We start from the raw sequence: 14,357 nt of genomic DNA on the forward strand, positions 1-14,357 counted from the left end.
GCAGTTGAGAAGTACCACCTCTGAGTTCTGGTGGGAGCTTGTGAGTAAGTGTGGCTGCCCTCCCTTCCCTGCTGCGGTCCTCCCACTGAACAGCCACCATTACAACTGTGACTTTGTGTCACACTTGGTCCTGAGGGTGTACTCTGCACATCTCTATAGGTGCTTCGGGGCACAACCTACACCTTTGTGGTGACTCTCCTGAAGGCATGCCGTACACTTCATACATTCCAGAATATCCTAGTCCAGCTAGGAAGGTTCTCTGTCCCACCTCGTCTGCACCGTGATGTCTGTACCATAGAGCTTTGTTTCTCTGGCTTTTGGTTCACAAGCTGCTTGCTGTCGTGTGGTTCTGGCACTCAGCTCTTTTATTCCAATTAAATTAATTTTAGCTCCTGTGTCGTGGAAAGCTGGAGTTGTCTTAATTCTCCTAACTGTATTATGGGAATTAAGCAGTATACACACAGAATAGTCTATTTTTCCCTGTGTCCCACTGTATTATGGGAATTAAGCAGTATACACACAGAATAGTCTATTTTTCCCTGTGTCCCACTTGTCTTCAGAGGTTATTAGCGCATGTCTACTCTTGTTTTATCTCTGCACTCACCTGTTCTCTCACATAGTTTTGGGAAAAATACCTCAGACACATTAATACACCTTTGAAAGTAAACCAAGTGTAAGATAGGACTTCCCTGAGGATGCTCACTCATTGGTGCTGGGTTATCAGCTGGCAGTTAAAGGCTCTGTCATTAACTTGTAGGACACTCATCAGGACTGTCACACATGTAGTTTCCTGGCATATTTATAGTGCCACTTACTGTCCTACTTATAGTTGAGTATATATATATTCAGTTGTTAAATTTGATCAGTAGTAAATAGAGTTAGATTTAGAATAATATACCTCACATGTAAATATCCTTATTAATCTACATGGGTTGACAGATGCATAAAATAAAAGTGCTTATAATATAGTTTCAAAATTATGGTTTCTCAGAAAAAGCTTCAAAATGAACAGTGAAGTTGTTCTTTTCAGTATATTACTATATTACTGTAATACATGGAGTTCACTGGGAGGGAAAACTTCATGGAAAGAGAAAATCAGTATGTTCTAGGCAGGAAGACTCAGATTTCTAACAAGGCATTTCCTCTTTATGTTTGTGAAGCTGTTGGATGAGAGCTGCTGCAGGGCTTAGGTTTGTCTAGGTGGAGGCATGGATTTCACTCCATGAGACTTGACTACTGTGGTCCTGGCTGAGGTCTACTGTGACTGACTGCAGAGCCCTCACTCTCCCTGCTGCTGTGGGGATATGGAAGGGTGCTTGCTGTCCTTTCCTCTCGCAGATGTGTATGAAGCCCAGCTGCTTGATGAGCGCTTTGTGATGAGAAGTGTGTGGAAATGAGCCAGAAGTGTCGCTGGTTTCATCAGGAACTATGGAAGTGCTGAGACCCCATCCCAGGGTGTGCTAGGCGCTTTTGTCAGTAGAAGGGTCACCCAAGGGTGATGCGAGAGATTGTGTTTCTCCAAGGCTAACATTTGGAAAAAATGTTTTTTTTTTTTTTTTTTTTTTTTTTTTTTGTAAATAGGTGTGGGTGAGAGTTGTGATAACCCACATTATTCTTTTACTTCGAGAATGTAGTGTAATTTCTGTGTTCTCTGCCTTTGCTCCTCAAAGCACTGCCACCTCTGTTTCTTAATCTATTCCTTCCCCAGAAAGCACATTTCTTATAGAGTATGTGATTCAGTTGTGGACTAGGATTTAAGACATTTTAGACATAGGCAAGCTATTTGGAAATTAAAGATACCATTCTCTCTAATTATGTATTTGTTTGTTTTACCATTAATTTATTTATTCACTTTACATCCCAATCATGGACCACCCCCCTCACTCAGTCCCTCCCTGCCGTCTTCTCTGAGAGGGCGCAGCCCCCTCTACATACCAACCCTCTTTGCCACTGAGGGCAGATAAGGCAGCCCAGTTAGGGGAGCAGGATCCACAGGCAGTCAACAGAGTCAGGGACAGACCCTGCTCCAGTTGTTCAAGACCCATGTGAAGACCAGTCTGCTACATATGTGCAGGGAGCATAGGTTCAGCCCATGCCTCTTCTTTCATTTGTGGTTCAGTCTCTGGGAGCCCCCAAAGATCTACGTTATGGTTAAGTCCCAGCATTGAACTGGACTAAAGCTGGGAACCTTGTACTTACAGCATGCAGTAACCCAGGGAGTACATTTTACAGCTCTATTTCTTAAAGAGTTCAAGATTATATATTATTTAAATTAAACTCTTAATGATTTCATATTGAATTTTTCTTTTTTACTATTTCAGTGTCGAGTAATTTCCATTTAAAAACATCTAGAGATTTTTTTAAAAAAGGCTCTTTTTCTCCCTGTGGATTTTACTAATGATTATTAGTCATCTCATTATTTGGAGTTTAAATCCGGGGGCTGGTGAGTTGGTTCAGTGCAGACAGACACTTGTTGGGTGCAGAAGCCTCGAGACCTGAGTTTGATCCCTGGAGTATATGCAGGTGTGGAAGGAGGGACCACTGCACAGAGTGGTGTCCTGACAGCCGCATACGTGCATTGACACATACCCCACCACACACACATCCATCAGTCCATAAACTAAAACAGCAACAAGAAGCCAGAGATGCAGCCATGACTGCATTGGATAAAGTCGCCATCTTTACTGCGGAGTGAGAGCATTTCATCTGAAAGTTCTAAACCCATGATGTTCCAAAACCTGAAATGGTGGGTGTGGATTTGATGTCGTGTGGAGAGCCTCACATCTAATATCATGACCAGTTGTGAAAATGCAGGTGCCTTAATATCACTGTGTAAGATTCCTTCAGGATCTGTGTATGTGAGTCTGAAGGCTGTGCTTACGTGCTCTAGAGAGAGAATTTCCTGATAGAGTATTGGCTAGAGCACACAGTACAGTCCGCCCCACTTCTCTTTACTTCTCTTTACTGCCTTCAGCCAGCATGACACACAAGCATCACAGGCTTCCGTCAGAATGCTTGAAGCCCGTTCTTTGTAGAAATGGAAGAAGCATTTCTTGGATGAAGGGAGGTGTCTGAGGAAGCGCGTTCTCTACCACAGTGCTCTCCTCACTCTGCAGAGCTTCTCAGCTAAACTGAATTTAGAAATTATGTCCCAGGTCTCTGTTGGAGGACTGTGAGATGTGATCTGCTGTCACCACAAGTCCTTTAAGGATGCTAACACTTAAGCCGTCTTTAACGAGATTTGAAGGGAATTTTATCTGCCTTTGTATCAGAAGAAATGATTTACCTCATGGCATCTGTATTGTAGATGCTGTAATTCACGTAACAGGCAGGATTGTGTTAGTCTGTGCTGGCAGAAACCGAATTTGGAGCCTACATTTATAGTGAGATAGCTTGTTTCCTCATTATCTGTCCTGCCTTTCCATTATTCTTGCTTTCTCATATATTTGAAAACACTTTATGCTTTCTGTATGCCAAATTGAGAGTTTATAGGAATAAATATTTACTATCAAAGTTAAATTTTGATTTTGATGTTTCTTGTAACTTGGTTGTCTTTACATAATCTCAATAAATACTGCTAAAGTATGTTAAAATATATTTTACTTTGTTAAATTAATTTTATTGCTGTTTTTAAAACATTTAATATTTTTGGCATTAAGATATAATTTATCATAGAAGATAAAGGTACCTTATAGATCTCTCAGCTCTTTTTGTTTGTGAGAGTTAAATATAAACTAATAAATATTTAAATTAAATATTTTTAGCTATTTTAGTCTAATAATGATACTAAGACTGTAAATAACAAACTATATATTGTATTTATTAGGTTTAAAATCACATAAGTCATATTACACGGATAATTTTGTGTTTTTAGAATCAAACTCATCATTTTGAGCCCCATGCTAGGCTTTGCCTGGTGCTGCTGTTTCTTCTTCTTTGTTGGAGGCATGAGGTGTACAGGGAGTTGAGTCCATTTTGACCTGTAGCTTCGTCTTAGTGCTGTGAACTTAAGACACTCATTGTTTCACTAGTAACCTTGAGGGTTGCTCAAATAAATTTTAATTTCAAACACATTTAACATAATTTAAGCATTAAGTACTTAAGTGTAGTAAAGTAGAAACTAGCCATGGAGGTGTCCACACAACTAAATTCTTTAGTTACAGAATTGAACATAAATTTCAACCCTGCCGGGTGTGGTGGTGCACACCTTTAATCCCAGCACTCGGGAGTCAGAGGCAGGCGGATTTCTGAGTTCTGGGCCAGCCTGGTCTACAGAGTGAGTTCCAGGACAGCCAGGGCTACTCAGAGAAACCCTGTCTCGAAAAACCAACGCCCCCCCCCAAAAAAATTCAACCCTGTGATATTTAAAATAGAAGCCATCCAGAAATAGATAAATAGTAGTGAATGGTCACTGGGACTTGAGGCAGTGCTGTAAGGTCAGTGTAAGTATGTTACTAGTGCTTTCTAAAACTGCTCTGATGACTGACTGTGATCCATGAAGTTAGTGTGTCAACCATGGATTTTGAAACCCTCTGCTGCCCTGCTAATCAAGTAAGATAGTTTAAAATGAAGGTGTTTTGGGTAACAGGTAACTCTAAAGGGAAATGTTTTAGGGGACCTCTTCACCTCCTCACTGTGACTCCTGGGCTTTCTTAAGTAATTAGGTATTCTCTAAGTTCAAAGGTTTTGTGTTCTTAATTCACTTTTTGTGGGTGTCTTAGTCAGGGTTTCTATTCCTGCACAAGACATCATGACCAAGAAGCAAGTTGGGGAGGAAAGGATTTATTCAGCTTACATTTTCATACTGCTGTTTATTACCAAACAAGTCAGGACTGGAACTCAAGCAGGTCAGGAAGCAGGAGCTGATGCAGAGGCCGTGTGCTGCAGACTACCAGCCCAGGGATGGCACCACCCATAAGGGCCCCTTCCCCCTCGATCACTAATTGAGAAAATGCCCCACAGCTGGATGTCATGGAGGCATTTCCTTACCTGAAGCTCCTTTCTCTGTGATAACTCCAGCTTGTGTCAAGTTGGGGGTCATGTTTTCAAGAGTTTAATGTCTGCTACCTCTCTGGCATAGAGATGGTCTGTGACTGCCTCTATAGTGCATTCATGGCGACAAGTTTGCTTTTAGAAAAAGTTTCTGCCATTTTCTCTAAGCATTACCAAAGTCGGCTAGAATCAAGGGATTGTGGACTAGCAAACCCCCTTCCATAATGTGTCTCTCTGTAGTATTTGTCTTCAGTTAAACAGCTTACTGTTTGATCTTTTATTACAGGGTTCATGCTTGAACCAGACCCCGAGCGCAGACCTGACATATTTCAAGTATCTTACTTTGCGTTTAAATTTGCCAAAAAGGATTGTCCGGTCTCCAACATCAATGTAAGTAGTTTTTCAAATAGGTAAGACTTTAAAATCCATTTTAATTGTGTGTGTATGCGAGCATGCATGCTCTGAGAGCTACCTGTTTCTTGACAAGTGGTCCTGATGGTGTTATGCTGTTTTTGTATGAAGCCTCATTTCTTAGACTTTGCTCAGGTATTTTGGAGAACGTCAGCAGGATATATCCATTTTGCACTGTGCAGAGAAGCACAACATGGCACATGTCAGTCACAGAGCATAAGCTGTTATTAATGTATTTGATAGCAGGGTTTTAAGTGTTTTGTTTTTGTTTTTTTAACCAAAAGGTGTGGTCAAATAGTATGCAGATACTAAGTCCAGTGTTAAATAAAAAAAAAAGGGGGGGGGCTTTGAAGTGTAAATAGCAGAGGCATTGTAAAGGGAGAGACCTGACTTCAGTTATGTTTATCAGTAGCTGCGTTTATATCTTTATGGTGGCAAATCCTCTTGTCCTCCTGCTGTAAAATTATGGTAGCAATTATAATGATTAATGTGTAGTCCAGTAGCCGAGGCTAGGCCAAGTAAGACACTCATTTGGGGATGACTGATTTTACTCAAAGATTTTGATTTTTCTCTCTCTTTTTGCATGCTTCCTTCCTTCCTTGCCTGCCTGCCTGCTTTCTTTCCCCCTCCTATTTTTTAAATTTAGGTTTTAAAAAAAATTTTTTTTGTTGTTGTTAAGACAAGAGTCTCTCTCCATAGCCTTGGCTGTCCTGGAACTTACTCTGTAGACCAGGCTGGCCTTAAAGTCACAGACTGTAAGGCTCTGACTTGCAGTCACTTCCTGCACAGCGCTGTGAACTACACACGCCAGGTTTCTGCTGCTGTTAACGAAGGTTTCTAGCTCATCATTGATTCCGTAGACATCATTCTGGTCTGACTTGCCCTGGTTCCTTCAGGTGTAACCTCACTCTCCTACTTAGACTGTGTGATGCTCTGACCTCTCAGTGAGGAGAGTCCCTTGGCCTGAGGTGTACCTGCCTTCAACTTTCAGTTCAGCTCCTGCGTATGGTGACCCAGCCTGACACAGACGCGGCTCTAAGATGAACTGTCCTCTAGGCTTTACAGTCAGTCTCATGGCAGTCATGGGCAGTACTTAGAAATGTGGTTGCTGTCCTGGTTGCTTTATTAGTCTCTGAAGTACAAAACACCATTGATTTATAAATGTGTTATCTTTTTTTCTTAATTCGAGGTTTACCCAAAAGAATAGTGTATACAGTGATTCTGTGATCATCTTCTAATGATTTCTGTGGGCATCAATATGAAGATGACATGTCTGTCAAGGGATATTTACAGAGTAAATCTGAGGAACATGTCTGAATACTAGTATCTTAGTCAGCACTTTAAAAGTTTAATAGTCTGTCTATAGCATAAGATCATTAATTCCACTCAAATGAAAAACTAAATAAACATGTTCTTTTTTTCCTCCTTCTTCCAAGAATTCTTTTCTTCCATCAATTCTTCCCGAGCCGATGACTGCTACTGAAGCCGCTGCTAGGAAAAGCCAGATGAAAGCCAGGTAGGCTGTGGCCGACGGGCATCTTGTCAGAGGAAAGGCTGTAGTTTCCATTCCCTAAACACTGTCTCCACTTACCCAGTATGCCCGAGTTGTTCAGTCTGTGGTGCTAGAGCTTAGATGGTAAGTGAGGAAAAACAAAAGCTCAAAGGTACACCGTAGAGGGCCTGACAGCAGGCTTCTGTGAGCGCCGGCTCACCAGGGAGGGCCTGAGGACCGACCGGACTGTGGGACTGTTGATGTTGCAGGGGGCCGTCTCTGTGGACATGTGGCTGTCGTCATTTTTGAATTTAGGGAACTGCAGAGGCGAGTTAATAGCTATTAAGCCTATTACTTCTATTTAAGGAAGGAAAAAATAATTGTCACAGGCCATTAGTGTATGTAGTTTGTAGAATTTATGTGTGTATGTGTGCTTGGTAAAGAATCAAGTTTGAAATATTATTTTTCAGTAATTTACTCCATTAGTAAGCTTTTGCGGGCAACTTGATTATTAAAATGAGCTGTGATTGGCTATTATGTAAATGATCTTGCCAACTTCATTACGTTTTTAGACAGCTTGTACCATAGCACTCTGATCATCCGATCATCTTCCCTGTTATTATTAGGAGACCTCGTACCTACAATATGCTTATACAATTTTCTGGAAAAAATTGCCTTCCAAAGTGTTTTTTGAATAATTTCATGTGCCATAATAGCTTTTGATCATTTGTGCTTCCCTTACCATCCTTGTCTCCTCCCACTGCCTCCCCCCCCCTCCTCTTCCCACACAACCCCCTTCTATATTACTTCCTGTCTTTCTTTTTATCACCTACTGAATTCCTTTAAGTTACCAACCGGAATTTTCTGAAATGTCATGCAGTTTTTTGTTACTTTCCTTTTAGAAAGATAAGTGTTGGGGAGGCTCCCTCTAGTGGTACATAGAGGTATTATGAAAGAGGGGTAGTGTGTGCTGCAGGAACTGTGGGCATGATAAATCAGGCATATACAGTGTTAGTTGTTAAATCATTTGAGATCATATTAAGTGAAGTCACTAAAAATATAGTAGAGATTTATTAATGTTTTATAGAGTTTATAAGTATAGAAAGTAATTTTCAGATTATATTGGTCCCACACTCATGCACATACTGGCAGTACTAAATGGACTGAGTGGGTATCAAAAAACAAAACAAAACAAAAAAAAACCCAAAAGATCCCATGAAGTTGTGAGGGACAAGTTTTGAGGGAAGTAGGGAGGAAGTTGGAGGGGAGAGATTTGGGGTTGGATTTGATTCAGTTACATTGTATGCGTGTATGAATGCTAAAAATAAATTTACCTATTTTTATTGTTGTTTTGAAATGTCACTTATGTCTGCTAATCCTTGTTTTCAAAATTGTGCTTACTGTTCTGCTGTGTGCATTTGGGGCTTATGCGGAGTCCCAGTCAGACATTTCTCCTGATTGCCATTCAGTGTTCTAGGAAAACAAAGGTTGGGTTAGCAGGCAGCCTGGCTTGGCAAACACTGGCTTCTCTGGTTTTACCTGCTATAGGAGACCGACAGCATTTTCTTTCTCTTGAGTCCAAGTGAGGGGGATTATTTCTTGTGTCTTTTTAAAGAACTGGATCTTGGTTTTGTACAAAACCCTGTGAGAAGGTTGCTCTCTGTGTACTCTCAGTCGTAATGCTGTCCCTTAAATCTCCTGTACTTCCAGCTTGGCAGGCTGACGTTTCAACGGCTATGGCTGCCTGTATTGTTTGTTTTCTTTATTAGCTTTATGGAGCTGATATTCTGAGGTGGATACTTAGGAGGAAGCCAGAGGACTGATGTGGTCATCTGTAATAATCAACTGTGTCTGTATTTTGTAGAATGAATAGTAATTTAGAGATAATTTCATTATTTGGACTGAATTATATTTTTCTATTATAGAATAACAGATACCATTGGACCAACAGAAACCTCAATTGCACCAAGACAAAGACCAAAGGCCAATTCCACTGCTGCCACTTCCAGTGTGCTGACCATTCAGAGTTCAGCAACGCCTGTCAAAGTCCCTGCTCCTGGGGAATTCAGCAACCACAAGCCCAAAGGTAATTAGCCTTTGCAATTCTGACCTTTCGATAAGGTTTGTTTTCCTTAATTGACCATCGTAAAGCACAGAACACAGTGCTTTCAGGAAAGCCTGGCTACATGGCTCGGTCAGTAACGTGCTCGCTGTGCAGGCATGAGCACCCAGGTGGAGATCCCTGGCCCCTCAGTAAAGACAGATGGGCATGGCGGTGTGCTCCCGTGACCCAGCCTGGGTGTGAGGTGGTGCATGGTGTGGTGGGAGTGGGCCGCTGAGGTGGGGGGGATAGGCTAGGGGTAGAGACAGGCCTGTTTCAGGTTTGAGGGCCAGCCAGTCCAACTGCAATGACAGCTTAGTGAGAGACTTGTCTTATCAGAAAAGTGGGACAGTGACTGAGGACATCCAGACCAACCTCTGTCCTCTGCATGTGGATGAGCCCACTCACGTACACACACGTACACACACACACACACACACGTCTACACACGCACCCCTGCACCCCACCACAAGAAACTGTCTACTGATGTCCCGTAAACCAAACCTTTTTTTTTTTAAATTAAGGACCTCAACATAAAACCAGATACACTGAGTCTGAACTATTTTTTTCTAAAGGCAAAGCAAAGTTATTAGTGATTGTATATAGAAGTCTCAGTTTGCTTTGATATATGGTCATCTCTTTGATATATGGACCCAAGCTCATCTCTTGGGTCATCAGCCGAGAGCTTTGAGGCTGGCTGTACAAGTGCAGGAGACTGTTATATCGCTCGTAGTGTTACAAGTCTCTCGAGCCTTGGTGAAGGAGCCATGTGGAGATCACAGCATAAGGACTATTCTCATTTGATTGTGAGAAATCGTTTTTATAATTCTTTTTTGTTCGAGTCAGGGTTTCTCTGTGTAGCCCTGGTTATCCTGGAACTTGTTCTGTAGACCAGGATGACCTCACACTCACAGAGATCTGCCTGCCTCTGCCTCTGTAGTGCTGAGATGAAAGATATATGTCATCACCATCTGGCCTGTTTTTATAGTCTTAAAATGCATTATGATTGTGTACTACCTACAATAGATATTCCTGTAGAACATCTCCAATAGAGTAAATTTAAATTTTTAAGGTGTCGAAGATGTAGTCTGCAGAGTCACCTCCAGAAGACCCGTATTTACATAATATTTCCTGACAAGTCTGTCTTGTTTTAACGTTTTTATTACAGATACTGGTTAAGAATACATATTTGAGTCATGAATCCGATTTGAGTTTCATTTCTCCCGTTTTTTAAAACTAACATACATAGTAAAAGCATGTGTACCTGTCTGCTCGGATTCCTGAGACATCTACCTGTCTGTGTAATGTAAAGCCTGATCCAGACGTGTTATGAGACAGTAAATGTCACTTATTACTACGTAAGTCTAGGCTCAGGGACAGCAGGCGACGCTTCTCTTTGCATTCATTACCTCGCACATTGTGGCAATGAGTTTGTGGTATTGAAATGCATCAATTGGAATATTAAATCCATGGATAGGAGAGATGACATTTTGAACTCATTTGTATATAATTCCCATTTCACTTAAAAATCATTTTCTGTGTGTAGATGTTTTGGCTATATGTATGTGTACCATGTATATACTTGGTAGTAGGGTCCAGGAAAGGGCATGAGATGTCTAGGAACCGGACTTACAGACAGTTGTGAGCCACTGTGTATGTGATGGGCCCTGACTTGATCCTCTAAGAGCAGGGAGTACACGCAGATGCTGAGCTACCCCTTCAGCCCCCAGTGACATCATAGTGCCTTACTCAGATCTAACACACAATTGTAGCAGCAGCTATGTTTACGGTGGGTAAATCATGTGGCACATGGGAAATTACACCTCAGACACACACACACACACACACACACACACACACACACACACACTCACACTCACACTTGGCATTTGCTCTTTTTCTTGCCTACCTGGGTTGGAGATGTTATTAGTTTGTTTGTTAGGTGTCGCTGTCCACAAGTATGAGGGTTCATGAGCTGTTTCAGTAAAAGGGTTTGAAAGGACATTTGAAGAATTTGGGTTTTTGATAATTTCTTTTCCTCTTGTGTAAAATACCCTGACCAAAGCAACTTAAGGGAGAAAAGTTTCATGGTGGAGGACATGGTTGCAGCTGGGGAGGCTGTCTGGTCACATTGCATGTGCACTCAGGAAACGGGACCCTGGCTGTGAACTTCCTGGACTGCTTCCACTATATCTTGCAGAAAGGCTCTCTGTGTCCTCAAAGCACACATTGCTCAGGTGCAGAGTGTTTGATATATTCAAGCCGTAGCAGCCATGTAGGCAATTTAGGAGTAGCTTTAAGGATTCTTTAGAAGGCACAGGATTCCTAGGGTGCTGTAAGGAAATGAAACTGTGGCATGACTACGGATCGTACCCAGAAGGACAGGCGAGAGCCTTGTGTGTAAAGAAGTTGCAGTCGGCCCCAAGGCAGGTGCAGGATGCCGGGTCGTTTCTGTGGTTGGCAGCGTTCATGTCCTGTCTCTTCAGATACAGTTACCCAGTGGTGGTGCACCCAGGCCTTGTCTGGTTTCCGTGCTGTTAGTCAGTCAGTGAGCTGACAGGGCTGTGAGTGCCAGGCTTGCCCCTGGTGGCAGCAGCGGCTGGCTGTGTGTGCTGTTTTGGCACGCTTGCTCCCAGTTTATGTTGGAAACAGTACAGCTTTTATACGTATGTGCTTTACTGTGTAAAGAGTTCCTTTTTTCTATAGAAATTAAGTAAAATATTTATCTGCTATAGAAATGTTGACAGAAAAATGTAAAACTTTCCTGGCTTCTTTTGAGTTTAATACCAGTGTAGCATGTACTCTCTTAGCTTTTTAAGTATAAATAATCATTCTTTTACTATGAACGTAGTATAAATTAATACTACTACTATAGCCATGTTTAATTCATATAAACAACTTGTGTCATTTCAAAAATAGAATCAAACATGTTTCTTTGCTACTTGCCTTTTAAGATGTTTTTGAAAAGTTATGTCAGTATAGATCTGTTGTGTAATTTTTAATTTATTCTATGTCATGAATATGCTGTAAGTTTTTTAACCACTTGGATTATTTTTGTATTTGCTGTTATTAGTAGTGTGGTGGTGAACAGCCTTACAATCAGTTCTTGACTTCCATGCCGGTGCATTTGTCTGAGGATTATATTAAACATATCTGGGGGCTGGAGAGATGGCACCTTGGTTAAGAGCCTTTGCTGCTCTTCCAGCAAGCCCTCACTTGGTTCCCAGTTCACACATGAGGCTGCTCAAATCTTCCTGTAAGTCCAGCTCCAAGGGCACCTACATGCTCTCTCACATGAAGGAAACTTTAAAGAGGAATATTCATTTACAGTTTGTGAACAGTCAGATTTGACCCAAAGATTCCAGGAACATACAGCATCAGCCACATACAGTTTCAGTCCCCTTTACTCCTGTCTTTGCAACATTTGAGAGTTGTCCTGAGCCATCTTGGATAGGGTAAGGCATGCAGGTGACTTTACTGGAGGTGGCCCACTGTTTTTGCATGGATGTAATAGATAAACTGAATTGCAGGGCCTTCAGAAATTTCATCTCAGGAGTGCTTCTTGCAGCTCATATACCTTTCCTATCACTATTGCATAGTATAAAGATTCCTGGGCATAGCCCACCCTATTGGGTAGATTTCTGCAGATCAACATAAAGATGAACTTTCATGAATTAGTACTGTTTATATAAATTAATGACTTTATAAAACTCCTCATTTGATTAAAATAATTTTAGGACGAAAGTTTTAAAAGATGGTTTTAGTTATTTTGCCAAAAAGATACAATAAAATTTGAAGCAAGTATAGAATGTGCCCATTCTTCATAGAATAGTAGGTAAAGGCTGCATAATAAAGAATACAGTAAACTTTCACAATTACACTAAAAAGATAAATATGCTTGGGACAATTTTGTGGTCAAGGAAAAACATTCATTTTAGGTCAGATCCAAGGGTGAAGCCACAGGTGTTCTCTATGATAAAGCAAGGCCTTGGGAAACACTGTTGCTCTGAACTTATAATGAGCTTATAGAGTGGAACACTGCTTTGAACTTACTGTCCACATCCTTCTGTAACTCCCCTTTTGTGTAACATTCTATTTATTTATTTTCTAAGAACTTCTGTCTATAGAAAGTCCAGGGAAAAGAAATAAAATGTGGCTTCGGGGCCTCTGCCCCATCCATCCATCCATCCATCCACCCACCAAATGTCTATGTATGTAAACACACTTAAATACTTGTGGAGTTGGTTGAGACAGGTGGTTAGAATGTATGTGTGTATGAGTGTGAATCTGTGCGTATTGCCTGTGTAAAAGATTTAAATTCTTTTCCTTTCCTTTCTCTTTGGTTCATGAAGAGTTAAGGAGTGCAAGCCTCTCACCTGGCCAGCAAGAGGCTCCAGGGCAAAGAGAAAGGAACTCTACACTTAATCCTTTACTTAATTCCCTGAGGCTGCTGCCAGCAGGCATTAATTACCAAATGCCCAGCTGCTGTCTGTCTGTCTATATTTATGTATGATTAAGATAAAAAAAGAGTTCATAGTTTTTTGCTGGGCATTCAGTTTTGTTCCATCAGTAGTATTGACCCCTTAAATCCCATCTGCTATCAGCATGATCCAAATCGCCAAGACTGCTTCCTCATTGGCTGCCTTTCCCTGGAAACCCTGTGATGCTGGGAAGGTCCCTAGCAGGTAAAAGTTTTTGGAAAATGCTTGCCAGTGGTTGGTGAGATGATTTCTCTCTTTAGATTATTTTCTCACCCAGTGTTTTTATTAATTTAAAAAACTTGCATACAAAGTAATGGATTTTATGTTATTCTTATATATGTATGAAATATATGTACATATGTAATATTATATATGTTAACCCTCTCACTGTCCTTTCCTCTTTGTCCCCCCATAGCCCTCTTGTTCCCCCCAGATACTTATTCATTGTACTTTCATGTCGCATATATTCAGTTACCCTCTCTGATCTCTCCTTCCTGTTAGATTTCTTCCTCCTCCCTAATCTCTTTTTACTTGTGTGTCAGTGTGTGTTGTATGTGTGTGTGCGCACAAATGCAAGCCACAGGAGGGTGTTGAACCTCCTACTGTCTCACTCTCGGCTGCATTCTTTTGAGGCAGGTTTCTTGATGAAATGTGGAGCTAGGCTGGTAGCCAGTAAGCCCCAGTGGCCCTGTCTCCCCCATGTTCCCAGTCCTGGGCAGCAGGGGTACACAGCTCCATCCTGATTGTTTATCTGGTTGCTGGAATCCAGGAGCCTGAGTGAGTGCTTTTACCCACTGAGCTTTCTCACCCAGCTCCACGCACAGGCTGGAGGCAGGTTTTCTCACCCAGCTCCACGCACAGGCTGGAGGCAGGTTTTCTC

At 41.5% G+C, this 14,357-nt stretch overlaps 1 protein-coding gene across 1 annotated transcript in view; it reads left to right on the forward strand.

Annotated features, from left to right (window-relative positions):
• Bmp2k (BMP2 inducible kinase) overlaps window positions 1–14,357 on the forward strand; it is a 97,829-nt gene that overhangs the window by 51,776 nt on the left and 31,696 nt on the right. The window contains exons 8-10 of the mRNA XM_021164002.1: window positions 5,279–5,382; window positions 6,840–6,919; window positions 8,821–8,981. Coding sequence (XP_021019661.1) covers window positions 5,279–5,382; window positions 6,840–6,919; window positions 8,821–8,981 — 345 coding nt within the window. The remainder of the gene's footprint in view (window positions 1–5,278; window positions 5,383–6,839; window positions 6,920–8,820; window positions 8,982–14,357) is intronic.

This window comes from Mus caroli, chromosome 5 (genome assembly GCF_900094665.2).
Source record: "Mus caroli chromosome 5, CAROLI_EIJ_v1.1, whole genome shotgun sequence".
In the NCBI taxonomy this organism is placed as follows: Eukaryota; Metazoa; Chordata; class Mammalia; order Rodentia; family Muridae; genus Mus; species Mus caroli.